Source organism: Corvus cornix, chromosome 5 (genome assembly GCF_000738735.6).
Source record: "Corvus cornix cornix isolate S_Up_H32 chromosome 5, ASM73873v5, whole genome shotgun sequence".
Lineage (NCBI taxonomy): Eukaryota > Metazoa > Chordata > Aves > Passeriformes > Corvidae > Corvus > Corvus cornix.
Window position 1 is genome coordinate 10151500 of NC_046335.1, and position 24684 is coordinate 10176183.

At 38.0% G+C, this 24684-nt stretch overlaps 1 protein-coding gene across 1 annotated transcript in view; it reads left to right on the forward strand.

Annotated features, from left to right (window-relative positions):
• Positions 1-24684, forward strand: part of CDC42BPB (CDC42 binding protein kinase beta) — a 91283-nt gene that overhangs the window by 38208 nt on the left and 28391 nt on the right. The window contains 12 exon segments of the mRNA XM_039553443.1: positions 2663-2746; positions 6300-6395; positions 10735-10883; positions 12850-12943; positions 14269-14469; positions 16325-16573; positions 17534-17613; positions 18585-18751; positions 18841-18960; positions 20760-20893; positions 22588-22830; positions 24397-24507. Coding sequence (XP_039409377.1) covers positions 2663-2746; positions 6300-6395; positions 10735-10883; positions 12850-12943; positions 14269-14469; positions 16325-16573; positions 17534-17613; positions 18585-18751; positions 18841-18960; positions 20760-20893; positions 22588-22830; positions 24397-24507 — 1728 coding nt within the window.

Sequence of the window (24684 nt, forward strand, 5' to 3'; positions counted from 1 at the left end):
AGGCAAAAATTCTGTCAGTTCTGTGAGATATCTTCAGCAGCCCTAAGATTTCTTTCCAGAGATAAAAATCATGGGGAATTACCTAATTTGCTGTGTGGTTCAATGAATTTTTTTGCTGACATGAGAAGCTGTCCCACTGTTACCCTTAGAACTAAAGCAGCAGTGTGTTTACTGGTGCCATAACTTGATACCCACTTAATGTGAAAGTATGAGTCAGCTTTCTTTTTATGAACTATACTTTTTCTTCCACAGAAGACAATTATCTTCCTCCAGAAAGTTTAAATTGGTCTTTTTAAAGCAGTCTTTTCAGTTGAAAATAAATAGCACTAATATAGTTAGTGGCTGGGGAATTGCTAAATAAGTCCTACAGATTTGGCATCCTTTCTTCTTTTCCTTTCTTCTTTCTCCAGGCCTGTTTCATTTGCCACTTTGTTCTAACATTTGCAGAGCTCCTCTGCTGTGCTTGCCCTCTGTGATGCCAGGCTTCCATCGTTCCTCAGCTGTTGAGCACACTTCAAACTTGTGCTATTCTGCAATGCTTTTGGACGGTGATGGCCTTAGATGAAGTGCAGTAGATGCATATCTGGGTTCTGATTTGTGTGCTGTATTTGTACTTAAATGGCTGAGCAGTTCAGTGTTGTAGTGTTAGAAAACTTGAATGTTGCTACTCCAGGTCTTGCAGAGCTACGCTTGCAAATTGCATCTGCTGCAGAGCATTGGTTCATTCCTCTGCAGTAGGTAACCTCTTCTCTCCACCAGGTAACCTTGGTGCTGCTCTGTCCCTGCACTGGAGGTGGGGGCATTTCCTGAGTCACCATGTTCTGTCTGGAACTGTTTAAAAAGTGTAGTGGGTAATGTCAGCATCTTGCAGTTTCTCCAAGCTTTTACTGTGCTGTTTGACTTACAGTGTGCCTTCAGCTGGATCAGGGTAATGACCCAATTAAGTGTATGGAGAGAGGTTTTTACAATGACTTTTACCTGTGATGAGGAGAGGAGCAAGGCTGTTTACATTTTAGGGCATTACTGGAGGTCAGTTGAACAGTTTCATATGTGCCAAGGAACCTCATGTGTTTGGTTGAGACTTTCTTGTCTTGCTCATCCTTCCACCGCACCAGGAGCAGTGTCTGTGGGAGTTGTTTGTAGGCCAGGAGACACTGGGGTTGCAGTGTAGCTCTGGATATTCTACATTGCTTAGAGAAGCTGCTGCTTAGTGCTGTGCCTTTTCCAGCTGTGTCCAGGGCCAGATTCCCATGTCTTTCCTGCAATGGGTACCTTTTTTCAGAGCTGTGTGTCTGTTACATGACTATGCAGGTGTGTACAAGGTGCTGTCATCCACTATGTGACCTGGTGAGTGGAGCTTCGCTCACTGAGAGGTGGAAGGCTGAGCTGTGCACCTGCAGGGTGAGATGTCTGTCTAAATGTGAATATCCTGTTCTTGTGTTAGTGGAGAAGCAGTAGTTTACCTGCCCCTGACTTGGAACTTCTTTACTGGTACAGTGTAGGGTGATACTACATTTCCCTCTTCCCTCCTCAAGACTTAAGACTTTTTATAATGTTGCTCTGCTTGATGCACTATTCCAACCTTTTTTTTTTATAGTCAGCAAGCATCTTCTTAAAGCTGCTGTAGCTGAATCCTTTCTAGATAAGAGTTTTTAAGCAACAGAAGAGGCGAGGTGATGTCATTCCTGTTGCTTTTCACACGGCTATTCAGAGCTCTGTTGGAAGCAATGAAAGCTGGTTGGTTTTCTGCTTCTGAAATAGAGATGAGCTGAGAAGCAGTAGAAATAGCAGTAGAAATATTCAAGCATGTATAGTCCTGTAAAAATGTTGCTGTCTTAGTCATGATGCCTGTTTTTCTTTTGCCAACTGGAAGAACTTTGTGGAAATTATGGCTTTACCACAAGAAGAATTAGTTTTGGTCTTTGAGAATACAAGTCTTGGTCAAAATAAAGTCTTCGCATTCCTTAGCCTTGAAGTTTTTTTATTCTTTGTTTTTTTTCTTGCCCTGTTACAGCTGTGTGCAGAGCTACTGTTCATAATAGATCAGTGTAAGCAAGTCTAATACACAGGATGCATAGTAAAACACTTCAAGCAAAATGGTGAATAAATAAATGAATTTTTTTTTCTTTTAATATGCATACGGTACACAAAAGCATGCTAATTTGCAAATATCTTTCAAGTTTCTGAGACTTGAAATGTGAAAACAAATTAGTCAAATGTAGTGTATTTCTATTGACAGCTGCCTTTCTTGTTTTCTCAGGCTGCCCTTTTAAATGTTGCCCCATTGGCTGCAGTCATGACTACAAGCCCCACTTGTTCTTGGGAAACAATGCAGCTTTACTACACATCTTCATATGAAAAGCTTCATGCTCCTCCTGTATCATCCCCCACATACTTCATCATGAGCTCTTGACCACACATGGTGCATCAAGCACATAGTAGTAATGTTGGAGGAATATAGAAGGAGCAAAGACTCAGACTGTAATTTATTGATGTGTCAGTTGATCACTGATGACTCCATAGTAACTTACTTTATTGATTTGTGACCATTAAGCTATTTGAAAACTGTATTTCTCTGACCATGCTTTTGTGTGAGTATTGATCTCTTTAAATATTGTATTTTTCTGACCATGCTTCTGTTAAAGATATCTTATTTTTTCAGGTTGCAGTTGTTAAAATGAAGTGTACAGAGCGCATTTATGCAATGAAAATTCTAAATAAATGGGAAATGCTTAAAAGGGCAGAGGTAAGTAATACGGTTTTTTAACACAGAGAATTTTTAAAATTAGGAACATTAGGAAGATTACATTGAAGCTCTTCCAGATTAGGAAGAATTATTTCATGGGCATAGGAGCTTCGTTCTTTTCTCTTTTTTTTTTTCCTTAAGCTGTTTTAATGCAATCAAGTCTGACAGTCCCTTCCAGGCATCTGTTGTTCTCAGCATTACTGTGTATTAGTTTACCAGACAGTCTGCCCTAGTTCTTACCCGGAATTTATTGGGCAGATTTTTGTTTACAGTAAAGGCAAGTTAAAGACTACATGAAAGCTGAGATTGGTGGTACTATGACATTCACAGCTGTATACCAAAACGTTATGAAAAGGTCTTTCTTCTCTTCCATTCAGAAAGCATGCATTAAGGAGCTTTGCATCCTACAGTTTGTAACAGGATTTGTATAGCTAGTAAAACTATAAATATTTTTGAATCAGAGATTGAGATGGTAAAACAAAACGTGTTAAGAAGGTAAATCTGTTTAAGAAGGGTTTTTTTGGTGAAAGGCGATGTTCACTGTCACAGCAAATTGTGTAAATGTAAAGGCGAATGGGTACATCACACATTAGGAGAAGAATACGAGGAATACACAGTGGGAAGCAGCTTCTTAGGTATTTCTAGGATACATACTCCCGTATGATAGAGGAAAACCTTATGGCAGGTATATAATATTACATGAGTTAGCAGATAAATGAGCAATAGATTTGAGGAGAAAAGACATGTACTGCATCAGGACTTGCAGCAGTTCTGTAAGGGGCAAGCAATAGCTGCTTTGCTGAGGTCTGAGCTTGCTGACCCTTCCCTGTCCCATTATTCTGTCCCTTTCCTGACACTTCCTCCCCTCAGCCTGCCCTTCCTAGTCCCTCCCTTCCTTTCAGTGAGTCAGTGCCAGGCCTTTTCCCGTGACAAAATCTCCTCCCTCTTGTTAAGTCCCTCTTCACCACTGCCTTTGCCCGATTTAGTCACAGTCTGTCCCTTCATCCATCCATGCACTTCTTTAGGGGCAGCAGCAGCCGCTGCCACCCGGCTCTCCTTTGAGTTGTCAGGAGATTTCACACCCTGGGCTGTGCTGCATCAGCGGTTCTGCATTAAGCCTTTCCCTGTATGAGGGAAATTTGGTGCCTTTTCTGCGCAGATTTCAGCTGTGTTAATTCATTGGTCAGTATAGAATTATTTTAAACAGAAATCTTTGCAGGGGTCTCCCAAACTCTAATGGAAATACAGCTATGCTGGCTTACTTCTGTCATTTTTAAAGTGATTTCATTAAGTGGCCTAAGTAGATGCAGCTTTTGCATGTAGAGAAGACAGCTGTTTACAAATTGTGTTCTGATCATGCAACTAACTCGTCTTATCCTCTCAGCAGGCATGGAGGATGTATAATGAGCAATAGTTTTCCCAATACACATTTAGGAAAAGTAACAGTCAAAAGACATTTTCTTTCTGCGGATTTTCCCCGCTTACAAAGGACAATAAAGGAGCTGTCTTCTCTGTGGGACCGCTTTCTCTTTTCATGTTCAGTTTGCTCTCTTGATTTGGCTTTTCTGGATAAGCAGGACATTACAACCTGCATATCAAGTTCATGCAACATCTGATTGTTAAAAATTTCCCAAATGTGGTAAAACTTGTTAGCTTTTAAAATGAAGCCTGCAAGACTACACTAGCCTCTTAAATGGAGAGTTCCACTGAAAAAGCAGACTTCAGGTATTTTATTAATCCACTTCATCTATTATTACATAGAAATGTTATCATCATTATTATGAGTGGTCTAAGAAGCATGTTGTTAACACTGGTTTATGTTTGTTGTGTATGACATAAAACATATCAAGAAGTTAGCAAAATACTGCTTATTCATGTACCAGCTGCAAGAAAAAAACCCATATGGTTGGAAGCCACTGAAATAAAGGAAAGGTTAGTGAATATCACCTGACATCCATAAATGGGTTGGAAGCAAAAATAGGCATGCCATTTATGTTGATAAGGACCATTTGTATTCATCGTTCTGACAGCAAAATATATAGTCATTAGAGTATTACTGTTGACAGCTCCAAATAAGTCCTGACTGCCTGATTAGGTAGCCTGTCACACTTTCTCAAGTCACGTCTCAAGGCCTTTTAAGCTAGTGTAAGCAAAGAAGGAGAATTTTATGCTCTGAATTCATGATGCAGTGTTCAGCAGTATTACTGGGTTTTCAGTGTTCATAACATTCCCTCGCTGTTTGAGGTTGCACAGTGTACTGGATCAAGGGACTGATGTCTTCAAAAATAAACAAACTAGTTTTCTGCGTTGGCAGCCTCCTCACATCGTGGTGCCAGGAGAGCTGAGAAGTGCTGTGCTCTGGTGCTGTGGGAAGGGGATAGGATTACTTGGAGCTGCTGTAGCTGCCAGCCTTTTTTTGCAGAGCGCTACTTTGGCCTTGCATTCATAAACCATTAAACAACTCAGTTGGCATTTAATTACAATTTGCTTCTCTTTGCACCAGTGATTACTAATTTATAATGTGACCACAGCATGGTCTTCTCCAGTAAAAATATAGATTGAATTTTGCTTCCTTTGGGAGAAAAATAGTTGGAGATACATTTGTAAGGTGCAATCAGTATATGATAAGGCTTGGGCCTTACAACATTTTCTAATACATCTGAAGAAGTGGCAATGACAAAAAAAACCGAACAGTTCTTGTCTAGAACCCAAACACTTCAATCTGCAGCTACCAAATATCCTGACAATGCCTGTCTGGATTGAGAGTAGTGGAAGAGTCCCAAGGTCTGTTTCTTGATCGTTTTGATCCAATAAAAATATTAATATATTTTTATTGGGGAAGACTCGCTTGAAGTTTATGAAAGTTGGTTTTATGTAAAGATACTGAGAAAACCTGTTACACAGAGCTTGCTTCTCTGAAGTGTTGCAGTGTGCCGTTTGAAGTAAAGGAAAGATTAGTGGAAATGAAAATGTATTATACAGGACAAAGATAAGACAGTAATAGTAAAATCTGCTTATTTCCCATAGTGTGTTAGCAGTGTCTGGAACTGGGACTGTAATGTAATAAAAGTATACATGAAACTGTTTTCATAAAGGTCTTTATTGGAAGAATCAGACTTTTGTAGAGCCATTATCTTTCTGCTACAGATGATAGTGACAAGTTCTCATTTTCTGACTTTAAAAAATGTTTTGTAAAACTAAGATTTGGCTTTGACTTGAATTGATATGTGGGCTTTTTGTTGTTTGGTGTTGGGGGGGGTGTTGTGTGTTAGTGTGGAGTTTTTGGGGATTGGGGGGGTTGGTGGGGTTTTTTGTTTTGGTTTGGGGTTTTTTATTTTGTTTGGTTTTTTAAAGTCACAGTCAGGATTAGAGTGACTGAATGCCTAAGACCTGCAGAGATTCCCTGGCATGTCACTTGTGTAGACTGAATTCCAATGAATAGAGACTTCTGTTCAGTAATTTGAAATAATCCCACAAAACATCCATATATATTCATCCTGTGAAAACTACTTGTTGATGTTGACAATGGCTTTTCCCCCCCTCTCTTCTTTAGACAGCTTGCTTCCGAGAGGAGAGAAATGTCTTGGTGAATGGAGATTGTCAGTGGATTACTACATTGCACTATGCCTTTCAAGATGAGAACTATTTGGTATGTTTGATTCATCAGTAAATAAAAGCTTTGGGTAGTGAAAGAACTTTATTTTTGGTATATTTTTAAAATATTAGTGCATTAAATCAGTCCACCTCATGCCTCACAGCAGTGTTTCAACATTCTTGTTTTCTCCTTGAAGTAAAACTTCAAAGGGACTAACTAACTGTAACTCCAGGAGAGTGAGAAAGTTGTGTAGGACTGTAGTATATAGAGCTTTAGTTAAGAATCTTAAATTAACTAATCTCCCCTTGCATAAAAAATACCATGTTCAAATTTAGTATTTTTGATAAGGTTGTGATTAAGTAATCTGAGAGGTGTTAACTCTGTGAAAGTAACAAATATTTTTATTTTATTTTAAACTTCCAGAATGTCTTTTGAAGCAAGATTTTGTTTTAAACTGGCGAAAGTAATTTAAAAGTTTGGTATTTTAAAATCCTTAGGGGAAAAAAGAGCCTATTTCTTAAAAGTATTTCTATAAAGTATGTTTTTAAATCAGCAGGTTGGTCATCTCAGTAATTTGAGAGACCTTAGCAAACATTTATAAAGAAAATCTGTACTCCTGTGACATTTCTTCATGATGGGTTACTAGAGGTGTGACATACAAGCCCTGTTTACTTTAGTCACAGAATATAGCAGAGTACTGGTTAGGAGCAAAGTCAGTAAAGCCCCAGTATTCTGCAATATACTGAACCATACAGCTTCCCTGTGGCTACTTCAGGCTGGGTTTGCAAACCTGCTGTTTCTGTAACATCTGACACAATTGTAGTGTGAAAGTTTTCACCTTCCTAACACTAGTAGCATGGTAGCAAGTCATGAATATAAATAAGAAAAAATGTATTGATAAAAGCCTGCCAAAGAGTTCAGGAACTAAGCAAGAGTTAGAAAATAATCAATCATTTCCACAGATGCTGAAACAAAACATGTTACTTTGTCATGTCCGAAGTATTTCTAGAATAACAAGCATACAGTAAGAAAATACGTAGTCACATCTTAGGCCCTCATTTACAGGCTGTTTCCATTCAGTGGTTTGTGATAGGTCCAGGTTTTTAATCTCTCACAGTTTAGTTATCTCTGGTACTGTTGTATGATTTCAAATCAGCTTATAATTTCAAATTCCTACAGAACCAACCTTCAGACTTGCATAAAAAGCATCCTGTATTGTATTTCCAAGTAGCTTGGAAGAATGGAGCTACCTAAGGAAAAATCATTAGCTTTGTGAGGTAACAAGTAATAGTAAAGACAGCACAGAGGGGGAATCTTTTCCCAAAGTTCCCAAAGGCGTTTAGATATTGAAGTTTCACTTGACGGCAGACCGTAGACATCTAGCATCTAATTTAAGATCCAGTATCTGAGAAGGCAACAGTTCTGCCCAGCAGCCAAAGTCAGCAGATTCCCAGCTTGCCTGAGGTCTGCTTCCACATGTGCTGAGATGCTGCCTTCCAATTTGGTCTGTTACTCAGAAACCATCTCCTGTAAATGTCTGGTGCTCACAGATGGAGTGGATCTGCATCGCAGTCACCATTGTAAATGATGCATGAAGAAAAGGTGAAACGCACCAAGAAATCAATTCATCCAAAAACCTGGACAGAAGGTTCTCTTCCATACCATCTAGTACTTGTCCAGGGACTGAGATCTCTGATCAATTCTCTTTGGAGCTTGAAGAAGTTTATAGCTACATTTTTCCTCATCCTGGAGAGCGCTGCCTTGTTACAGAGCCTGGGCAGATCTGGTTTACTTTTTAGCTGTGCTGTTCATCCATGATCCTTGCAGAATGGAATACAAAGCTGAGATCAAAACAAGAACAGACAACAGAGCTTGGTTTTCCAACCTGGTCCTCTGCAAGAGAAAGCTCTTGGTTCCGGCATTTCCTCCCAGTGGTGTTGGTGCATTATATCTAGTGATTCTTAAATGCAAAACCACATAAGCTAACCCTGAGCAGAAGGAGAGCCTTGTGTCTTCCCCCACCTAGTGCTCTGCCATCTCTGGCTGTATGATGAAGGGTTCAGAACGAGACAAAGAGGAAGTAAGATACTAGCAGAGAAATGTAGAAGCTGCCTTTGGAGAGTCTAAAAGTACTTAGGGTTTTATTCTCTCTATTTAATATTAACAGAGCATTTGATAATGCAGAACTTACATTTAAGCAAGAAATACAAAATTCTGTGGAATATGTGTGTTCTGGTGTCCATTTTCTGGTTCTGCTCTTGTAGTTTTAAAACCTTTCAAGCAAATACACGATGTATTACTGTTTTCTAAACAGCCAATTCTTAAATCACGACATGGAAATGGTAGCATAACTTTTTTCTGGTTCTTAAAAAGCTTTCATAAGAGACAGCCTAAGTCAAGATGGGTTAAATAAGCCTTTGGTGATTTAGCTGAAGCAGATGCGATGTAAGTGCAACATAGTCCATGAATATTGAAAATTTGTATGGGACTTGAAGTTCTCCATCTCTTCCAGATTTGAATCTCTTCATTTTCTTTCCTAGTCTCATTCATGAAGAAGGGCATATGTGTATCCAACTGCCGTCAGCCTCTCAAAGGCTTCTGAGTACTCATGAAAGTATTTTGATATCCTTTTTTCCTTTGATTTCCAACTACTTTCATCCTGTTTGATGTAGTCACTTCCCTGGAAGAAATGCAATACCTCTAGATTTCAGCATCAGAACAGCCTTTGTTTTAATCCCATAAGAAGGGAGAAGCACCTCCTGGCAAGCAGATCATTTTGAATTGAAAAATTAATACAGCTCCACTTCCTCATAGAAGAGATCTCACCATCTTTCTGTGATCCAGGTGCCTTACTTCATGTGTCACCTGAGTTGCTGTTGAGCTATAAATACTTTGGGAGCTGACAGAAGTGCATTACCTTGTCTCTGAAAGGGAGAATATTTCACTTCCCACAGAAGGCTCTATAAGGTGTCTTTGCCTTGAATTTGACAGAAAATGCTTCAAGATAATATCCCTTTTAAAAGATTTATGGTTTCTGTCTGTAGCATTTTGTTTTCAAGCATAATTGTTGCATGTGTACAGTGTTCAGTACATGCTTAAAGTTTCTTGGAGCAATATACACAGATCGATTTCAACATAAGTGATGCAATTTGCCTATCAGATTAAGCCGTAATTTGAATAAGATAGAGGAAAATACCAAAACTTGTGGCTTTTGGAGTCGCTATTTTAATCCAAAAGATAGTGAGGAAATTGTTAATATTGCACTTTATGTTGCTTGCATTCCTATCTTCTTTAATTTGCTTCCCTTGTGGAAGATGAATCTGTGGCATGGACAGTGGATTCTAGGTTGCTTTTACTTTGAGGAGAAAAATAAGATGACTGCTTTGGAAATTTAACTCCAGAATAAGCAGTTAGTCCTAAAAGCATGTATCAAATCATCTTGGGAAACATGAAACAAAATTGCTCAAGACTGGTAGTACTACATGAAGTCATTATACTTGAAGTGATGCTCTGGATTTAGGTGGATGTTGCTAGGAAATACCTGAAACATAATCCTTGTTTTGTGGTATGAGAAACAAATAGCATGCCTGAGTCTTCTTCTTTTATGTCACCCTATCAGTTTTGGTCTTTTCCATGGATAGGGTGATGGCTGATTGGCCTAGGAGGCTGTTTACATTTTCATTGAAATATATTCAAAGGAACGTTAATCTTTGACTTCTAAATTTCCCACTTTAGTGCCTCTGGCTTGGCAGTGCTTTTGGCTTGTTATGGGCATCCATGTATAGTACAGTAATGTAATGTATAGTGTAATCAAGTGCCTGCCAGCTGTGGTATGCATCCATGATGTGGAATGTGCCAAGATGAGCATTTGAAGATGTTGATGTGATAAGTGCCACTTTAGGAACAACGAGTAGTATTGAAATGGTACCAAAACTGAAAGTAGTAACTAAATGTATATTTTAGACTAAGCTGCATCAATTATTGAGTTTAACTATACATTTTCTTTCATAATCCTCTGGATGTTTGCAGTTTAAGAGTTGGTAACCTACATTAGTTTTGATGATATTAGGTAATTTTCTTTGTGATACTAGTTAAGACAAAAATAAACTCACCCTGATTTACTTGTTTGTTGCTGCCATATTTTATTTGGGCTTTTTTTATCATAGGAACTAAGTGCTGATGTGTCATTCTTACTGTGATTATGAAAGGAATATGTCTTTTTATACTAAGTAAGTAAATAAGTAAAACAGAAGACCACCAATTTTGACTACTTTTCACAGGCATAGAAAAAAAATAGTGAAAGGGTTTTTTTCAGGGGTTCACTGATGAACTGTAATTTTTTTTCTTGCCAGCTGTCTCTCAGTACTTGATTGCTTTATTTCCATATTTTCAGTATCTGGTGATGGACTACTATGTTGGTGGTGACTTGCTGACACTTCTCAGTAAGTTTGAAGACAAGCTTCCTGAAGATATGGCTAGGTTCTACATTGGTGAAATGGTGCTTGCTATACATTCCATACATGAGCTGCATTATGTGCACAGGTAAAATACCTTCTCATTTGGCAAAAACTACATGTACAGTTATATGAAGTTAATCCCAAAGACACTGCTATATATGCAAATGGACACAGTAGCCAAAGGCAAACTGCTATGGATACATGCTTACTTTATGCTGTACAATAGCTCTATAAGCTACTTTATTTTAAATATCAAGTTTTGATGGATTGATATCAGAAGCAGTGACATTTATCTGACTAACCTTTTAAAGTGTCTTCTATTTTTAATCAGGGCTCTTGACTTATTCTCAATTCACTTAATAAATATTTATCTGCCTTTGTCCAAGCAACCTAGAAGTTTGAAGGGGTTTGAAATGGTTTGAACTTTCTACAGATGTTTAGATATTCTGCAAAATTTATGCACAGTAAGCCCATGATAACATCAGTGCATGTACTTACCTGAGGTCATTCTCAAACAGATTTTGTAATCAGTGGGCATGTGCTGGTCTAGTTTTGCACACAAGATGTGTATTCCAAATTAGTGGCTACCATCAAGTAAACTTAGGTTGTGGTTGGTAGTAGCTTGTACAGTTAAAGTTTAAAAAGTATAGGGAATTCTCAACTATAATTCTTTGAACTCTTCCGTTTGCACTTTGATTGCTGTTTTAAAAATTAAAAAGAAAAGACATTTAAACTCTCTAAAACTCCTGTGAGTAAATGTGGGCAATATTTGGGGATTTAATAATGTTACCGCCTCAGAGAAGTTCACCAGAGGCAGCATTGCACCAATTTCCAAGGATGATGGCCTGACTTGCTGAGCAGCTACATCTTTTCATGGGGCTGAATGAAGGTCTGTTGTGGCAATAGGAGTATGTGGCTCTGTGGCCAAAACACGTGCTTTGAACAGGACATGTGCCAATGCCCAAAAAATTACTGCTTGGCAACTGGAATGGATTAGGAGGAAGCATGATTGCTCTGGAGAGGGTTTCAAGGACCCTTTAAGGGCTTATACGACCTGTCAGCTGTAGAGAGGAGACAGTGGAGCTCAGAGAGGAGTCATTAAGCCTTTGTGAACAGCAGTACTGGTCCCTGAGGCAAGTGAGAGCTGCATGCCAAGCAAAGATTGGCTCATGATGCAAGTGGCACTGTGAGGAATGCTCTTCAAAAAACAAACAAACAAATCAGTGTATACTTGTATATTAGTTTTCATAGTCCCCTGCAACTACTGAGCTTGACTTGTGCTTGTGGGACTGTTAAGAGAATGCTGACAATATCTGGAAGTGAAATGTATGGAATAAGTTTAACAGTACAGAATTACTAATTAATTTGCTGGGGAAGCATAGTGACATAGTCCAATTGTCTCAGCACATATTTTTGTGTATTATCATAAGTAAATATGCAATTAAATTTATGTAGACAGGCATAGATTAGCATTTATTATTTTGTATTAAGACTGCTAATGAGTAGCAGTATTAGTGACATTTCAGTAATTAATTTCAGAGCATTAACCCTTGGTTAAAAAAGGTTAATTCCAGTTTGTGTTGGAAAAACGTATCAAGTTGGCAGAATTTTTACACATATGAGAAGCCTTTGTTAAGTCTGTCACAGTTTTGCTCACAAATCTCAAGTGTGAGTCTGGAATTCAGCACCTTAAAAATCAGCCATTGTCAGCTTCCACATCTGTGTAGCAAGGTGTATTAGAACACCTTATTTTTGTTTACTCCTAGTAATTCTAGTCTTCTTCTCAAAGATTAAACTGGAGGTATTGTACAATTTTTAAGTTTTTCAACACATGTAGTGGCATTTGGAACCTCACATTTGAAAAGAAATACAGATTTCATGGTGCAACAAAACTGGTGGGTTTAAGGTTGGTCAAGAGGAGAGAGTCATAAATTGTACCATAAAAAGAGTTTACATCAGTGCGTAAAATTCTGTGTTGATCCAAGATTAATATTTACAAGCAGAGCTAATATTGTGTGTTTAAATCTTTTCACGTCTTTCTGTTACAACAGGGACATAAAGCCGGATAATGTTCTTTTGGACATGAATGGCCACATACGACTGGCAGACTTTGGGTCCTGTCTGAAAATGAGTGAAGATGGCACAGTACGTATAAAGCAAAATTTATTTGGGTTGCTGGTAGTGGAGCCTTAGAAGTGAGTTGCTGCTTTTAAAGAGATTTAGACATCATCAGTGTGCATAAGGGAGGTGATAGATTGGTAACTTTCTGACACGCTAAAAATTGAGGGTACAGTATAACTCAACATACTTAAATGCATTTTTGAAACCTTCATCTCCTTGTTTTACAGGCTGCTAACTTTTAAAGTTAGCCTCTGCTATATTTTTCTAATGTTCACTTTTTGTTCTAATGACCATTTAAGTGGGGGGAACGGTCAGTGACCAGCTACACCAGTTAGGCACACACAAATGTGGAGTCGCCATCCAAAAAGATGCGTAGATGTGGCACTTGGGGATATGGTTTAGCTGGACTTTGCAGTGCTCAGTTAACAGCTGATCTTAAAGGTCTTTTCCAACCTAAATGATTGTCTTGATTCTATAATTAATAAGCAGTTTGTTTTATATGCCTCTGACAAATGGAACAGCAACATGATGGTAATTGGCCATCTTGTGCAGCAGATTGGATATACCTCTAAAAGATAAATGTGACAGGTTTTGTTTGTTTTGCCTCGTTTAGGGCACTTCCAGGGTGCCAGTCCTGCCAAGGTATGACATGCAGCATCGTTCACTGGTTTTGGCACAAAGTCACATCTTGTTGATGTTCTCTAGTCATAAATGCCTGTCAAAGCTTTACCATAAAAAATGCAAAATGAAGGAGCCATTAGAATTGACAACATATTCCTAGAGGTTAGAGCTGTGCTGCCCTGATGGTCAGGGCTTCCCCACTACTTGGGCACAGAGTAATTTCCCCACTTTATTCCTGTAGTGAATCCAGTTGCACATTGGGCAATAAACATTAAACTGATTTCAGACATAATAAAACTTACCCAGGAAATTTGTTCTGTGATCTTCAAATTAAACTGTAAAATTCAGGAGTAGGACCTGATCTCCCTACTTACTCCTTTTTCATTTCAACTTCTGGCAATGAATTGCAGTTTTAAAGTATGAACAGCCACAAAGGCAAAATATATTTTGTCTTTCTGCTTTCACAATATCTGTGATTATTTTGGGTTTCTGCTGTGTTCAGAATAAAACATATCGATGTTATGTAGCAGTAGAATGGAACTTAATCTCTGCAGTCTTTGTTACTTTCTTAATATTTTCTTTGTTATGTTGCTGTGATTTTATAGATATCTTCCTTCTCCATAATCATGTCATGGTGTCTCTGTTTTCCAGAAATACTAGTGTTTGAGTAAAAAAGTTCCTGAGAGATACTGGAAACTTATGAGAATTATGTTTGCCTTATTTTTAAGGTACAGTCATCAGTAGCAGTGGGTACTCCTGACTACATCTCTCCTGAAATACTGCAAGCGATGGAAGATGGAATGGGGAAATATGGGCCTGAATGTGACTGGTGGTCACTGGGTGTCTGCATGTATGAAATGCTGTATGGTGAAACACCCTTCTATGCAGAGTCACTAGTGGAAACCTATGGGAAGATTATGAATCATGAAGTAAGAGTTGTATTAAATCTCTTGTGTTCTAAGTTTATAATGTTTACAGAGCAACTTGTCACTTACAGATATTGAAGTGATGGTAGTTTTTTGCTTTTTCACAGTGTTTTAGATTCATGTTGTGTAGGTTTGTTGGTTCAGATTTTAGGAATGCTTGCTTCTCTGAACTGCAGAAATTTAATTCTTTGACAAATTGGAATTTTTCTCTAAATGCTGATGTTCTTGTTGGAAAATCTAAGCAATCATCACAAAATCAAAATTAAAATCTGCTCTTGTGTCAGCTTCCTCTGGACTGTGCAGGAGAAATGAAGTAATGCATTATTTGCACAGCTGTGCACATTTTCTGTCACACTGATAACAGTATCAAAAAGTGGACCAGTGTAGACATGAGCTGCACGAAGAACCTGAGTTTGGGAGGAGTTGCCTGGAGTGGCAGTGGGTAGAAAAACATGAGCTGCATGAAGAACGTGAGATCAGGGGGTTTGTCCAGGGTCAGAGTGGTAGGGAAACATTGGAACTTGGGGGTGCATTTTGAACATTAGACTGTATGAATAAAGCAGTCCCTGGTGTCCTTTCACGAGCTCTGTTAGAAGGAGGTGGTCATGTGCATACTCGAGGTAGCCAGAAGCTGTTGCATAGGAGAGTGTGTTCCTCCATTTTCTTCTCACCGGGTTTACCGTGCTGGACTCTCACCATGAAGCAGTGATGGATAGGATGTGAAATCCTTGCCAGAGCTGACACCCTTACTGTGATGAATATTAATCTCTTCTGTTGCTTGAATTTCTTCAGTGAACTAGCTGATTGCAACTGTAACCAGTGTAAACTTGTTACTCTGTTAAAATATGACTGTATGCTTTTCATTGAAAGTTTTAAAGTTTCATTTCATTTATGAGGGTTTGGTCCTTAATTATTTCATTTTTAAACTTGAAAAGTTGTATTATAATATATGTATTTATGTATATAAATATATCAGCAGCTTGATCTACTGGGCGGCATCTCTGCCCAAGAAAGAGGGGTTGAAACTAGGATGATCTTTCTGGTTCCTTCCAACCCAAACCATTCTATGATTCTGTGATATGTGTAAATATGCTACTGTCTTTTATTGGAAAGCAAACAAACAAACCAATAACAAAAAAACCCCAACCAACCAACCAAAAGACCCCCCCCAAAAGCCCTTCCTGGCTATACAGCAGTAGTAGTAACATGCTAAAATACAAATAAAGTTTTCCCAGTTTTTTCAATCTACAGTAATTTCAGTTGTTAGTGGTAATTAGAATTTTTAGATCTTATGTTTGTTTATGATAATAGAAATACTTTGTAAATATAGATTATATTTTGGTAAGAAAAACAGGTATTTAACTTAAAAATTAGAAAAATACATTTTAAATATAATAGCATAAAGAATTGACCAACATCATGGGGTTTTAAGAGCTGAAATTAATTTAATCTCAAGGAGTACATCTCCAGGAGATCAACGGGACCTCTGACTAAGAATACCAGTGAGAGTCTGTTTTTATTGTACGATCTTTAATATATTGTTGTGTGTAAAAATTCTGGTATGTCTTTTAAAAAAAGTTTACTTTTCCTGACAGAGTTACTGTAATCACAGATCAAACAGATCTGTTTTAAAGAAATTGAAAAATGATTTCTTGTCTTTGAAATCCAATTTAAGACAAAAAATCTGTCACTGAATAGATTGAATTGTGCTCTGTCATTGCTCATTGTAACTAGAACAGTATTTGACTATTCATCTCCAGTTTTATTGGTGTAATTTTATGGTTTTTTTGAAACTACAGTTGACAGTTTTGGAATTAATTCCTTCTCTAAAAATTTCTCTATTTGTTTTGTTTTCTAGGAACGGTTTCAGTTTCCATCCCATGTTACAGATGTATCTGAAGAAGCAAAAGATCTTATTCAGCGACTTATCTGCAGCAGGGAGCGTAGACTGGGACAGAATGGAATAGAGGATTTTAAGTCTCATGCATTTTTTGAAGGACTTAATTGGGATAACATCCGAAACCTAGAAGCACCTTACATTCCAGAAGTTAGCAGTCCTTCTGACACCTCAAACTTTGATGTAGATGATGATGTACTAAGAAATCCAGTGAGTGTTTGTTTTAAAATATTACTAATGGAAGTGTGCATCTTGCTGCACTGTAAGGTAGTAATGAGAACTTACTTCAAAATAAATAAAGTAAGAGATTAAAAATAAGTCGCTCCAAACGTGAAGAATTCAAGTTTTTCACCTCTTTGGCATTTTGTGCTATCAGAAATCATAAGCTGCTTTTTTAAGTGGTAGCACTTGCCAAAATGCATTACTGTTACATGGTCGGAGTTAAAACATATTTAGGTGGGGAAAAAAGCCCATTAGTTGCCCTTTCAATTTATCTTTACCGGGAGCTAGTATTTGGATTTGTTCCTTCTCAAAGGTGAAATAAAATCTGTCTTTAGAAATACACATATATTCTCTGTGTAGCTTGCAAGCACAGCTGTCCAAGTGAGAGGACTCATACTGCTACTTCTCCACTCACTTAAGAACCAGGAGGTTGGTTCTTGGAGTAAGGAACATTGGTGTTCCACTCCTCCATTTCTGTTGTCTTGTAGTTTACAAATGGGCCAGGAGGAGAGAGCTTTTGTGGTAATTTGTTCACCAGCTTGTACTCCAAGAAATGAAGAGCTTTTGGCATGTTTTTCGATTACATGTCTGACAGTAACTAGAACACAATGACTAACAGCATGCATTTTGGTGCCAGGTCACTTTTAATTAGGAACTTGAAATTTCGGGTTTCCTTTTACTGGCTGCATCGTGCTTTGAACTTGTTGAAATGCTGCCCTTTCAAGTGCCAGTTCAAGAGGCTCCGAAATTCAAGTCATTCTGTTAGGTGACCTAATCTGAAATAAAGCTTGTCCAGAGGCAGTGGAGCATAACTGCCAATTGTCAGTTGGTGTATTAAGAAAAATCTTTCCATTAGCTGTCTCTCTTTTAGCTGTTGAGGCTTAATGAAATGCTTTTCACTCTGTATGGGTTCTCCGTTGGGTTTTCATGCACATTGTTTTCATGCAGGAAGTGGTGCCACCAAGTTCTCATACAGGCTTTTCTGGATTGCATTTACCATTCGTTGGGTTTACATACACAACTGATAGGTAAGCAAAGGATATGTTCTTCATTAAACTTGTTTCCCAAATGCAGCTAATTCCTGGGAATTCTCATTTTTATAAACATGTGGAAAGGTTGATGTCCATAGGTATACCTGTGGCTAAACTTTTATCCCTTGTTTTTTGTTTTTCAAATGTCTGAACATATTTTGATCCTGTTTGCCAAGCTTAGGTGCGTTTGTATTTGATATTTTATCTATTTGAAATGAAAGAAAGTTAAGGGACTAGATGTGTCAATTGCAGTTCCTGCGTTGAGAGGCTGAGAGCAAGTCTTGTCCACAGTGGACATCTGCCAGGAACTGTTCAGGATTATCTCATTCCTCCACTGTCCTGCTGGTGTAGACCAAGTTAACACAGAAGGTTCTGAGCCTGGACAAAGTGGCTCACTTTGCATATCTTTGAAATGTCCTCCCTCTGACTTCAGAGATCTCTCAAACATATGCTTATCTCTGATCTTAAGGTATTATGGCCTGTTTGTTATTCTGTTATTTCTCTTTGCTGGGGTTTGTTACCCCATGAACCCAAAACATGCATGTCATCCTTTTCACAGTGAGATGATGTGCCGTAACTTAAATCCATCTTTGCCTTGCTTTAAACTAAACTTTTGGGGTTGTCCCTCAGCTATCTTAGTGCAGGTACATTTACCTGCTTCCTTTCCTGCCAGGTGCCTGTAACCTTTGGCATGGGAGAGTTAACATTTTCAATCATGTAGGCAGTTTGTGAAGTGAAGGTACATCTGCATCATTGAAGTCCTGCATGCAGGTATCTTAATTCTACAGCAATTGCACAGTAGCTAGGGAATAATAAGTTTACCCTGAGAATTGTCTCTACAGTAACAATTACTGCACTAATTGTATTTGTCAATTTAAGGTGCGTATTTGGTGGAATCCCAGCATGTCCCAGCTATAGACTGCTGTGAGTATTTATTAAAATGTCCTAACTTATGTATTTCTGTTCAGCTCTTTATCTGATAGAGGCACTTTAAAGAATGTGCTGCAGTCTGACACTGTAACCAAAGATACGGATGTACAGCGCGACTTAAAGAACACTTCACAAATAGAAGGCTATGAAAAGAAAATACGGAAATTAGAGCAAGAAAAGCAGGATTTGAACAGAAAACTGCAAGGTTAGTGGTTTATATTTGTTTGGATTCTTAGTTCTGCTCATTGGAACATATTTGATTGAAAATCTTTTCCTTTCTTTTTGGATTTTAAGAATCTACACAGACAATGCAGAACCTCCAAGGTCCAGTGTGTGTTACAGCAAATACAAGCCGTGATAAGGAGATTAAAAAATTAAATGAAGAAATTGAACGGTTGAAGAACAAATTAACAGGTAAGCCTCTGGCATGGTAATTATAGTAATGCAATTTATTTTGCAATAAGTATAATTAATGTTCTTGAAGTATTTAAAAAACAAAGGGTTTTTTAAAGCCTAGTTCAATATTAAGAGGCATTTCAGTTTTTTCTAGATGAACACTTAACTAATTCTTCCACTTGCTTGGCTTGATTGCACATACTAGCATGGAAAGTCCAGAGTGTGATGAACTGTGTGGATGGATTTAGTTAAGTATTTTGTGTGATACTTGTTTCCCTAAAAATCTCAAGAGATCCTGTGCTCTTACTCCTCCATTTGGGGAGGAGTATTGAGTTGGAAAGGTTTTATTTGGAGGCAGGTGTAAGAGAGGAGATAGAAGTCTGGCTGCTCTTCAGTAACATAAAGGAGTAGATGAGGGAATGTGTAATAGTAGTTCACATTTAAATATTTCTGAGCTCCTGCTCCCTTTGTGTTTCTGTGTTTGGTGATGCATTAATTAGGAAGCACTGAGCGTTGCAGAAAAACAAATACTGGCATCTGTCCTGAGGGAAGACTGACTCACCCATATCACTGAAAATTTGTTGCTTGACAATGCTGTTAGTTTATCCATGCAAACCTCCTGTTAGCCCCTAATTTTTAAGTGGGAATCAGTGATAAACAAAGTGGTAGTTTTGAATCCTAATGACTTGGCTGAGAGTTTTATAGAGGCCTGTATACTGTGAGTTCAGATGCTGAGTTGCTGATGCTGATTTTTTAAAAACTTTTTTTCCCCATTTCGTTTGACAATATACCCTTTTTGTCTGTGTATGCACTGCAAAAATCAGTTCTGCTCTCCTACGTAGATTAGCCTTCCAAAAAAAGCTATTCTTGTGTATTCTGAAATTAGCTTTGGTTCACAGCAGTTAGATTAAGGTTCTGCTTTTGCAAAGGGTTTGGGTTTATCTAGGTCTTCAGTCAGTGATGTCCTGTTAAAATCTAGCAGTATGTTCTGATTAAAAAGAGGTATCATTGGTTCACGTAGGGCGGGAGGAAGTTTGTTCTGAGGTGAGGAAAGGAATAATACTTCAAGCATTACAGCAGTGCTGGGGATCCTGAATACATGGGTCCATTTTCCTGGTCTGTCACAGACATCAGGGAACTTGAATGAGACAGTTATTCCCTGTGAAATTTCTTATTTATTTGTTTAATGGAAGTAGTAATTAAAACCAAAATAGAGAATGGCAGTTCATTTTCTTAGAGTTGGTAAGACTGAGCAGAAGTATATAAAGGTGGCTATGCTGGGTTTTTTGCACTTAAAACCAATAATTTCAAATCAAATTTGTTTATTTGTCTTTGAAAGTAAAGAGAGAACAAACTGCTAGGTATAGGGGCAGTCAGGTCTCCAGATTGCCTTGTGCAGGATGGTATTTCTTTCCCAAACTATTTATTAGTTCTTATCTAGAAAATAAATAGTCCTTGCCTGTCTTGCTGGATGCACTAATGACTGTAGCCCTTTTGTTGCATAATGAAAACTATTTAGGAAACACATTACTAGAACTGGAATTGGAACATTTGGGGTTTATTTTAATGTTTTCAAGGGCTAGAAGTTGTGTTCATCAAAAGCAAACAAAGCCTTGTGCTAAGGCTTTTCACTTAGAGATCACAATCTTTGGGGTCTGAAAAAAAGAAAATTATTTTGAGGTATCAATGCCCCAAAGTTACTTTAAACAATCTAAAAGTTGATTTTCCAGGCAAAGTGATGCCAGTTTGCGTGAGTAACGTGGCTTGTTTTATTGGTGTTAATTTTTAAGTTACCTTTAATATGTATTAATCTACAGATATAAGTAAACTGGAAGCACAGCTTGCAGATGCAGTGGCTTTTCGACAAGAACATGAAGACTCCATTCACAAGTTGAAGGGACTAGAAAAGCAGTGTAGAGTACTGAGGCAAGAAAAGGAGGACCTTCATAAGGTATTGATCCAAAGATAGGTACTTCTAAAAATGTAAAGTAGTTCTGGAACAGTTATGTTGTGATTTGCAATTTTAGTGTTTTAAATGCTGCTTTTTAAAACTATGCTGTGATGTTAGGGAACATGTTCAGAAGTACAATAGCTTTCCAAATTATCACACTTCCTTCTTTGGAAGTTGGTGGGCTTTTTATTTTAAATGTGTTCTGCTAGATGAAACAAACGCCTTAAGAATGGTTTTAATTAGGCAGTTTAATTTTTCTTAACTTTTTCAATAGAAGTCTGAGGGCAATCAAGAGAGACTTCAGAGCCTTGGGATGACTTGTTAAGGGATCAGGAACACAAGTATTGTTCTCTTCCATTCTTCTAGTTTCAGGCAGTGATGGGAGACGAAACAGCCCCAGCAGACACCTGGCTGGTATCCCTGGCAGAATTCTGGGGGTTTTGGCCGTTGGTCAGTTTACATGACACCCAGCCTGCTGCTGACAGCTGGGGTGCACCTGTCTATTTAGGGGGAAAGGATCTTTGCACAGAAGTTAGCAGGGCTCGTTGAAAGAGCCTATTTACTGTCTTTTATACCGAAAGGTTAATTATTGCTTAAGGTTGATGATGACTTTTATGTAATCGCTGAGTTTATTTGCTGCTGTGTAAATTATCCCTTCGTTTGCTTCCTAAAATTCAGCAGCATTTCAGTTTTAAATCAGCAACGTATTCTGCACTAAAATAAATAGGGATTTGCATATACTACATACCACTTTCAATAATAATTTTAAAAAAGCTACCTGTATTAGAATAACGAGTTTTGCAAAAGTCTGCCAGTCATATTGTTCCTGAGCATTCATATGGATCCAAAAGTAATCCATGGGCCAAAATCTCTGGGCTGTTTGTACACTAGAATTTAATATTTAATAGTCTCTCTTCTGTCTGTTAACCACCGGTAGGGGTTATTTGCCAGAGTGTATGAGTAGCAGAGAAAGGAGATCTGCTGCTTCTGGTCTGAGCACATGCTTTTTGGGAAGTTAATCCTCCTGCAGTGTCCCTACTAATGGCAGAAATTTTTAGAATTCCCTTGGCCAGTATACATCTATTTTGTTGTATAGTTCTGCTCTTTTTCTCATTTTTTCCTCCCACTATCAAATGATTTTATGTTGAACATTCCATTTGTATTTTAGTTAATTAGTTAATTTTTGTTAACTACTTTCCGTAAAGGAAATAGTTTTTATGCTTTCAATTAAAGTATTAAGAGCTTCACAGTTTATTTTAAGGAATCTTGCTCAGTTTTCTGAAAAACTTCACATTTGCTGCAGCCCACCAGTGCTGGTACAGTGTATTTGATGTCTCTCCTGAATCTGCTGTCTGCTAAAGCATTCCTTTAAAAAAGGTTACAAATACGCAGATACATGGTATTAATCTAAAATTAAGTTATTTAGAAGTGAGGTGGCCTTGTGTACTCACATTTATAAGAAAGACTTCTGGGACACCAAAGGTAGTTTGCTGGCACACTAGAAGCAAATGGCTGTCTTTGTATGTCTCTGTAGCTGCTTAGGTAAACAATTGTGTAAATTAAGAATTAGAAATCTGTAGTAGTTACATGAGGTGGTCAAGACAAGCTTATGTAGGTCCAGTTTTCTTCTTCTTGGAAAGAATATATGGAGTTCAAATTACTCTTTTAATTTTTTTTTTTTTTTTTTTAACCAGCAACTTGTAGAAGCCTCAGAGAGATTAAAGATGCAGTCCAAAGAACTGAGGGATGCCCACCAACAAAGGAAGCTGGCTGTGCAGGAGTTCTCTGAGCTCAGTGAGAGGATGGGAGACCTGCGGTCCCAAAAGCAGAAGCTGTCCCGGCACCTTCGCGACAAAGAGGAAGAGTTGGAAGTGAGCATGCAGAAAATTGATGCTCTGCGACAAGACGTCCGTAAATCAGAGAAGATAAGAAAAGAGGTAGCTTGATAAAATAGCTAGTACTCATGTGTTTCAGCTGCTGCTTACCCAGTATGTCCTATGTGACTGTACTGAAAAACTGCGAGTGTCTTCTGGGGATTTTGGGGTTTCTTTTATTTGCACTCAGACTGATTTGAATCTTGAGGAAAGTATTCTTGCTATATGCCCAGTTTATTGGTTCTGGTGTTTTGATTCTTGCAGAGTCTTGACTCACAGTCAGCTTGAAACCAATAAAGCTCAGTGAGTGTCTTCATGTGCTCTGAGGTTGGAGTATTCTGACTTCATTGGGTTTTTTTAACTGAATGTTTCTCTTCAGCTGAAAGGAGAAATAGCGATACAAACTAAGTATGTGGTTTTCCTTCCTCTGTAGTTAAGTCATTCTAAGAGTGTCCGTAATATCTTTAGGCAAGTTAATTTCCAATTAATATTCTAGGCAGATTATAGTTTTACATGAGATTAAGTGGATAGCCAGAAGAGGACATAAGAAAAAGCTGCTGTGGTTAATCTGGAGTGTTTTAATCACTGAAAAATCATCATGTTTTCTGTATTCTCTGGGTGAAGTGTAGAAGAGAAATTCAAGAGCTCTGTAAGCACTGCTAGAAAAACTTCTGGAAAATTGAAGGGCAGTCTCTGAAAATGTAGTAGATGATGAAGTTTCTAAGGCTTTTATCCATGAACAAGAAGTGATAGTTAACTGGGAAGGGGTGAATTGCTGTGGCATCTCATCTCTAGAGCAGAGTGCAGCAGACATTCAAGTATTGTTGCTTATTCGGTTAAATACTTTCATGCAGAGCTCTAGAAATCTCCAGTCTTTGTTCTTAAAAATTCCTCTGTACTCCCTTTCATAACAGTTGTATCAATCTTCTATTCAGAGCATAGTCTAGAGGTTCATTATCTTGTCCCACAGTTCTAAGTACAGTCCTTTTAAAAACAACTTTGCTAGTTTAATTTGAACATAGAAAAACAAATCTTACTCTTCCTGTCAGGTTTTGAAACCGTGTTGCTATTGCTTGAATTGCAGCAGTTACCTTAGTTGCCACTAAATCTAAATTGTCTTTCTGATAAGCTTTCTGAAGTCAGTAAATGGATGATCAAGCTTATTTTGTGCCATAATTGCAAAGTAAAAATATTCAGTGTTCATATTTAAAATGCTTTGCAGTAATTTGGCTCAAAGGTTGAGATTTTTAGGCTGCATTACTTAGATACTAACGCATGGAGCTGACCTGTAAATGTCAGAGATTTTCTTCTTTCTCAGCTGCAGTGTCTTCCTAGTGCCATTTCCTTCTCTTTGCTTTAATAGGAGCTGTGCAGTTATCCCTGAATGGGCTTGATGTAGTTCACATCAGTACAAAGAGTCATAAAATAATAGTTCTCTGCATGTGACAGATGGATGCCTGAATCACTGAAGGCAAAACAATTATCATGACATTCTGAGATGGTTGTTATAGTGGTGTAACTGAAAATAGAAATAAGTAGAGCTTGCTGCTAGGCTGTGGGGAGGAAAGGAAATGAATGATACAGATAGTGCTATCTTGTGTTGAAATGACCCAAAATGACTCGTTACAGCTGGAAGCCCAACTTGAAGAAGTCTTAGCAGAAGCATCAAAAGAACGCAAGCTCCGTGAGCACAGCGAGGTTTTCTCCAAACAACTGGAAAATGAACTGGAGGCTCTAAAGGTTACATGGTTTTTGACAAATATTTACTCATGGCCCAGAAACTGCAGTAGTTTGGCTTACTCAACTGTTGATACCAGTGGGAGACTTAAAAACTACAGCATTACTAGAAACCTGACCTATCCCATCCAGATTTACTTGCCTTTTTTGCTTGAAAGCTTGTAATTGCTGGATACCAAT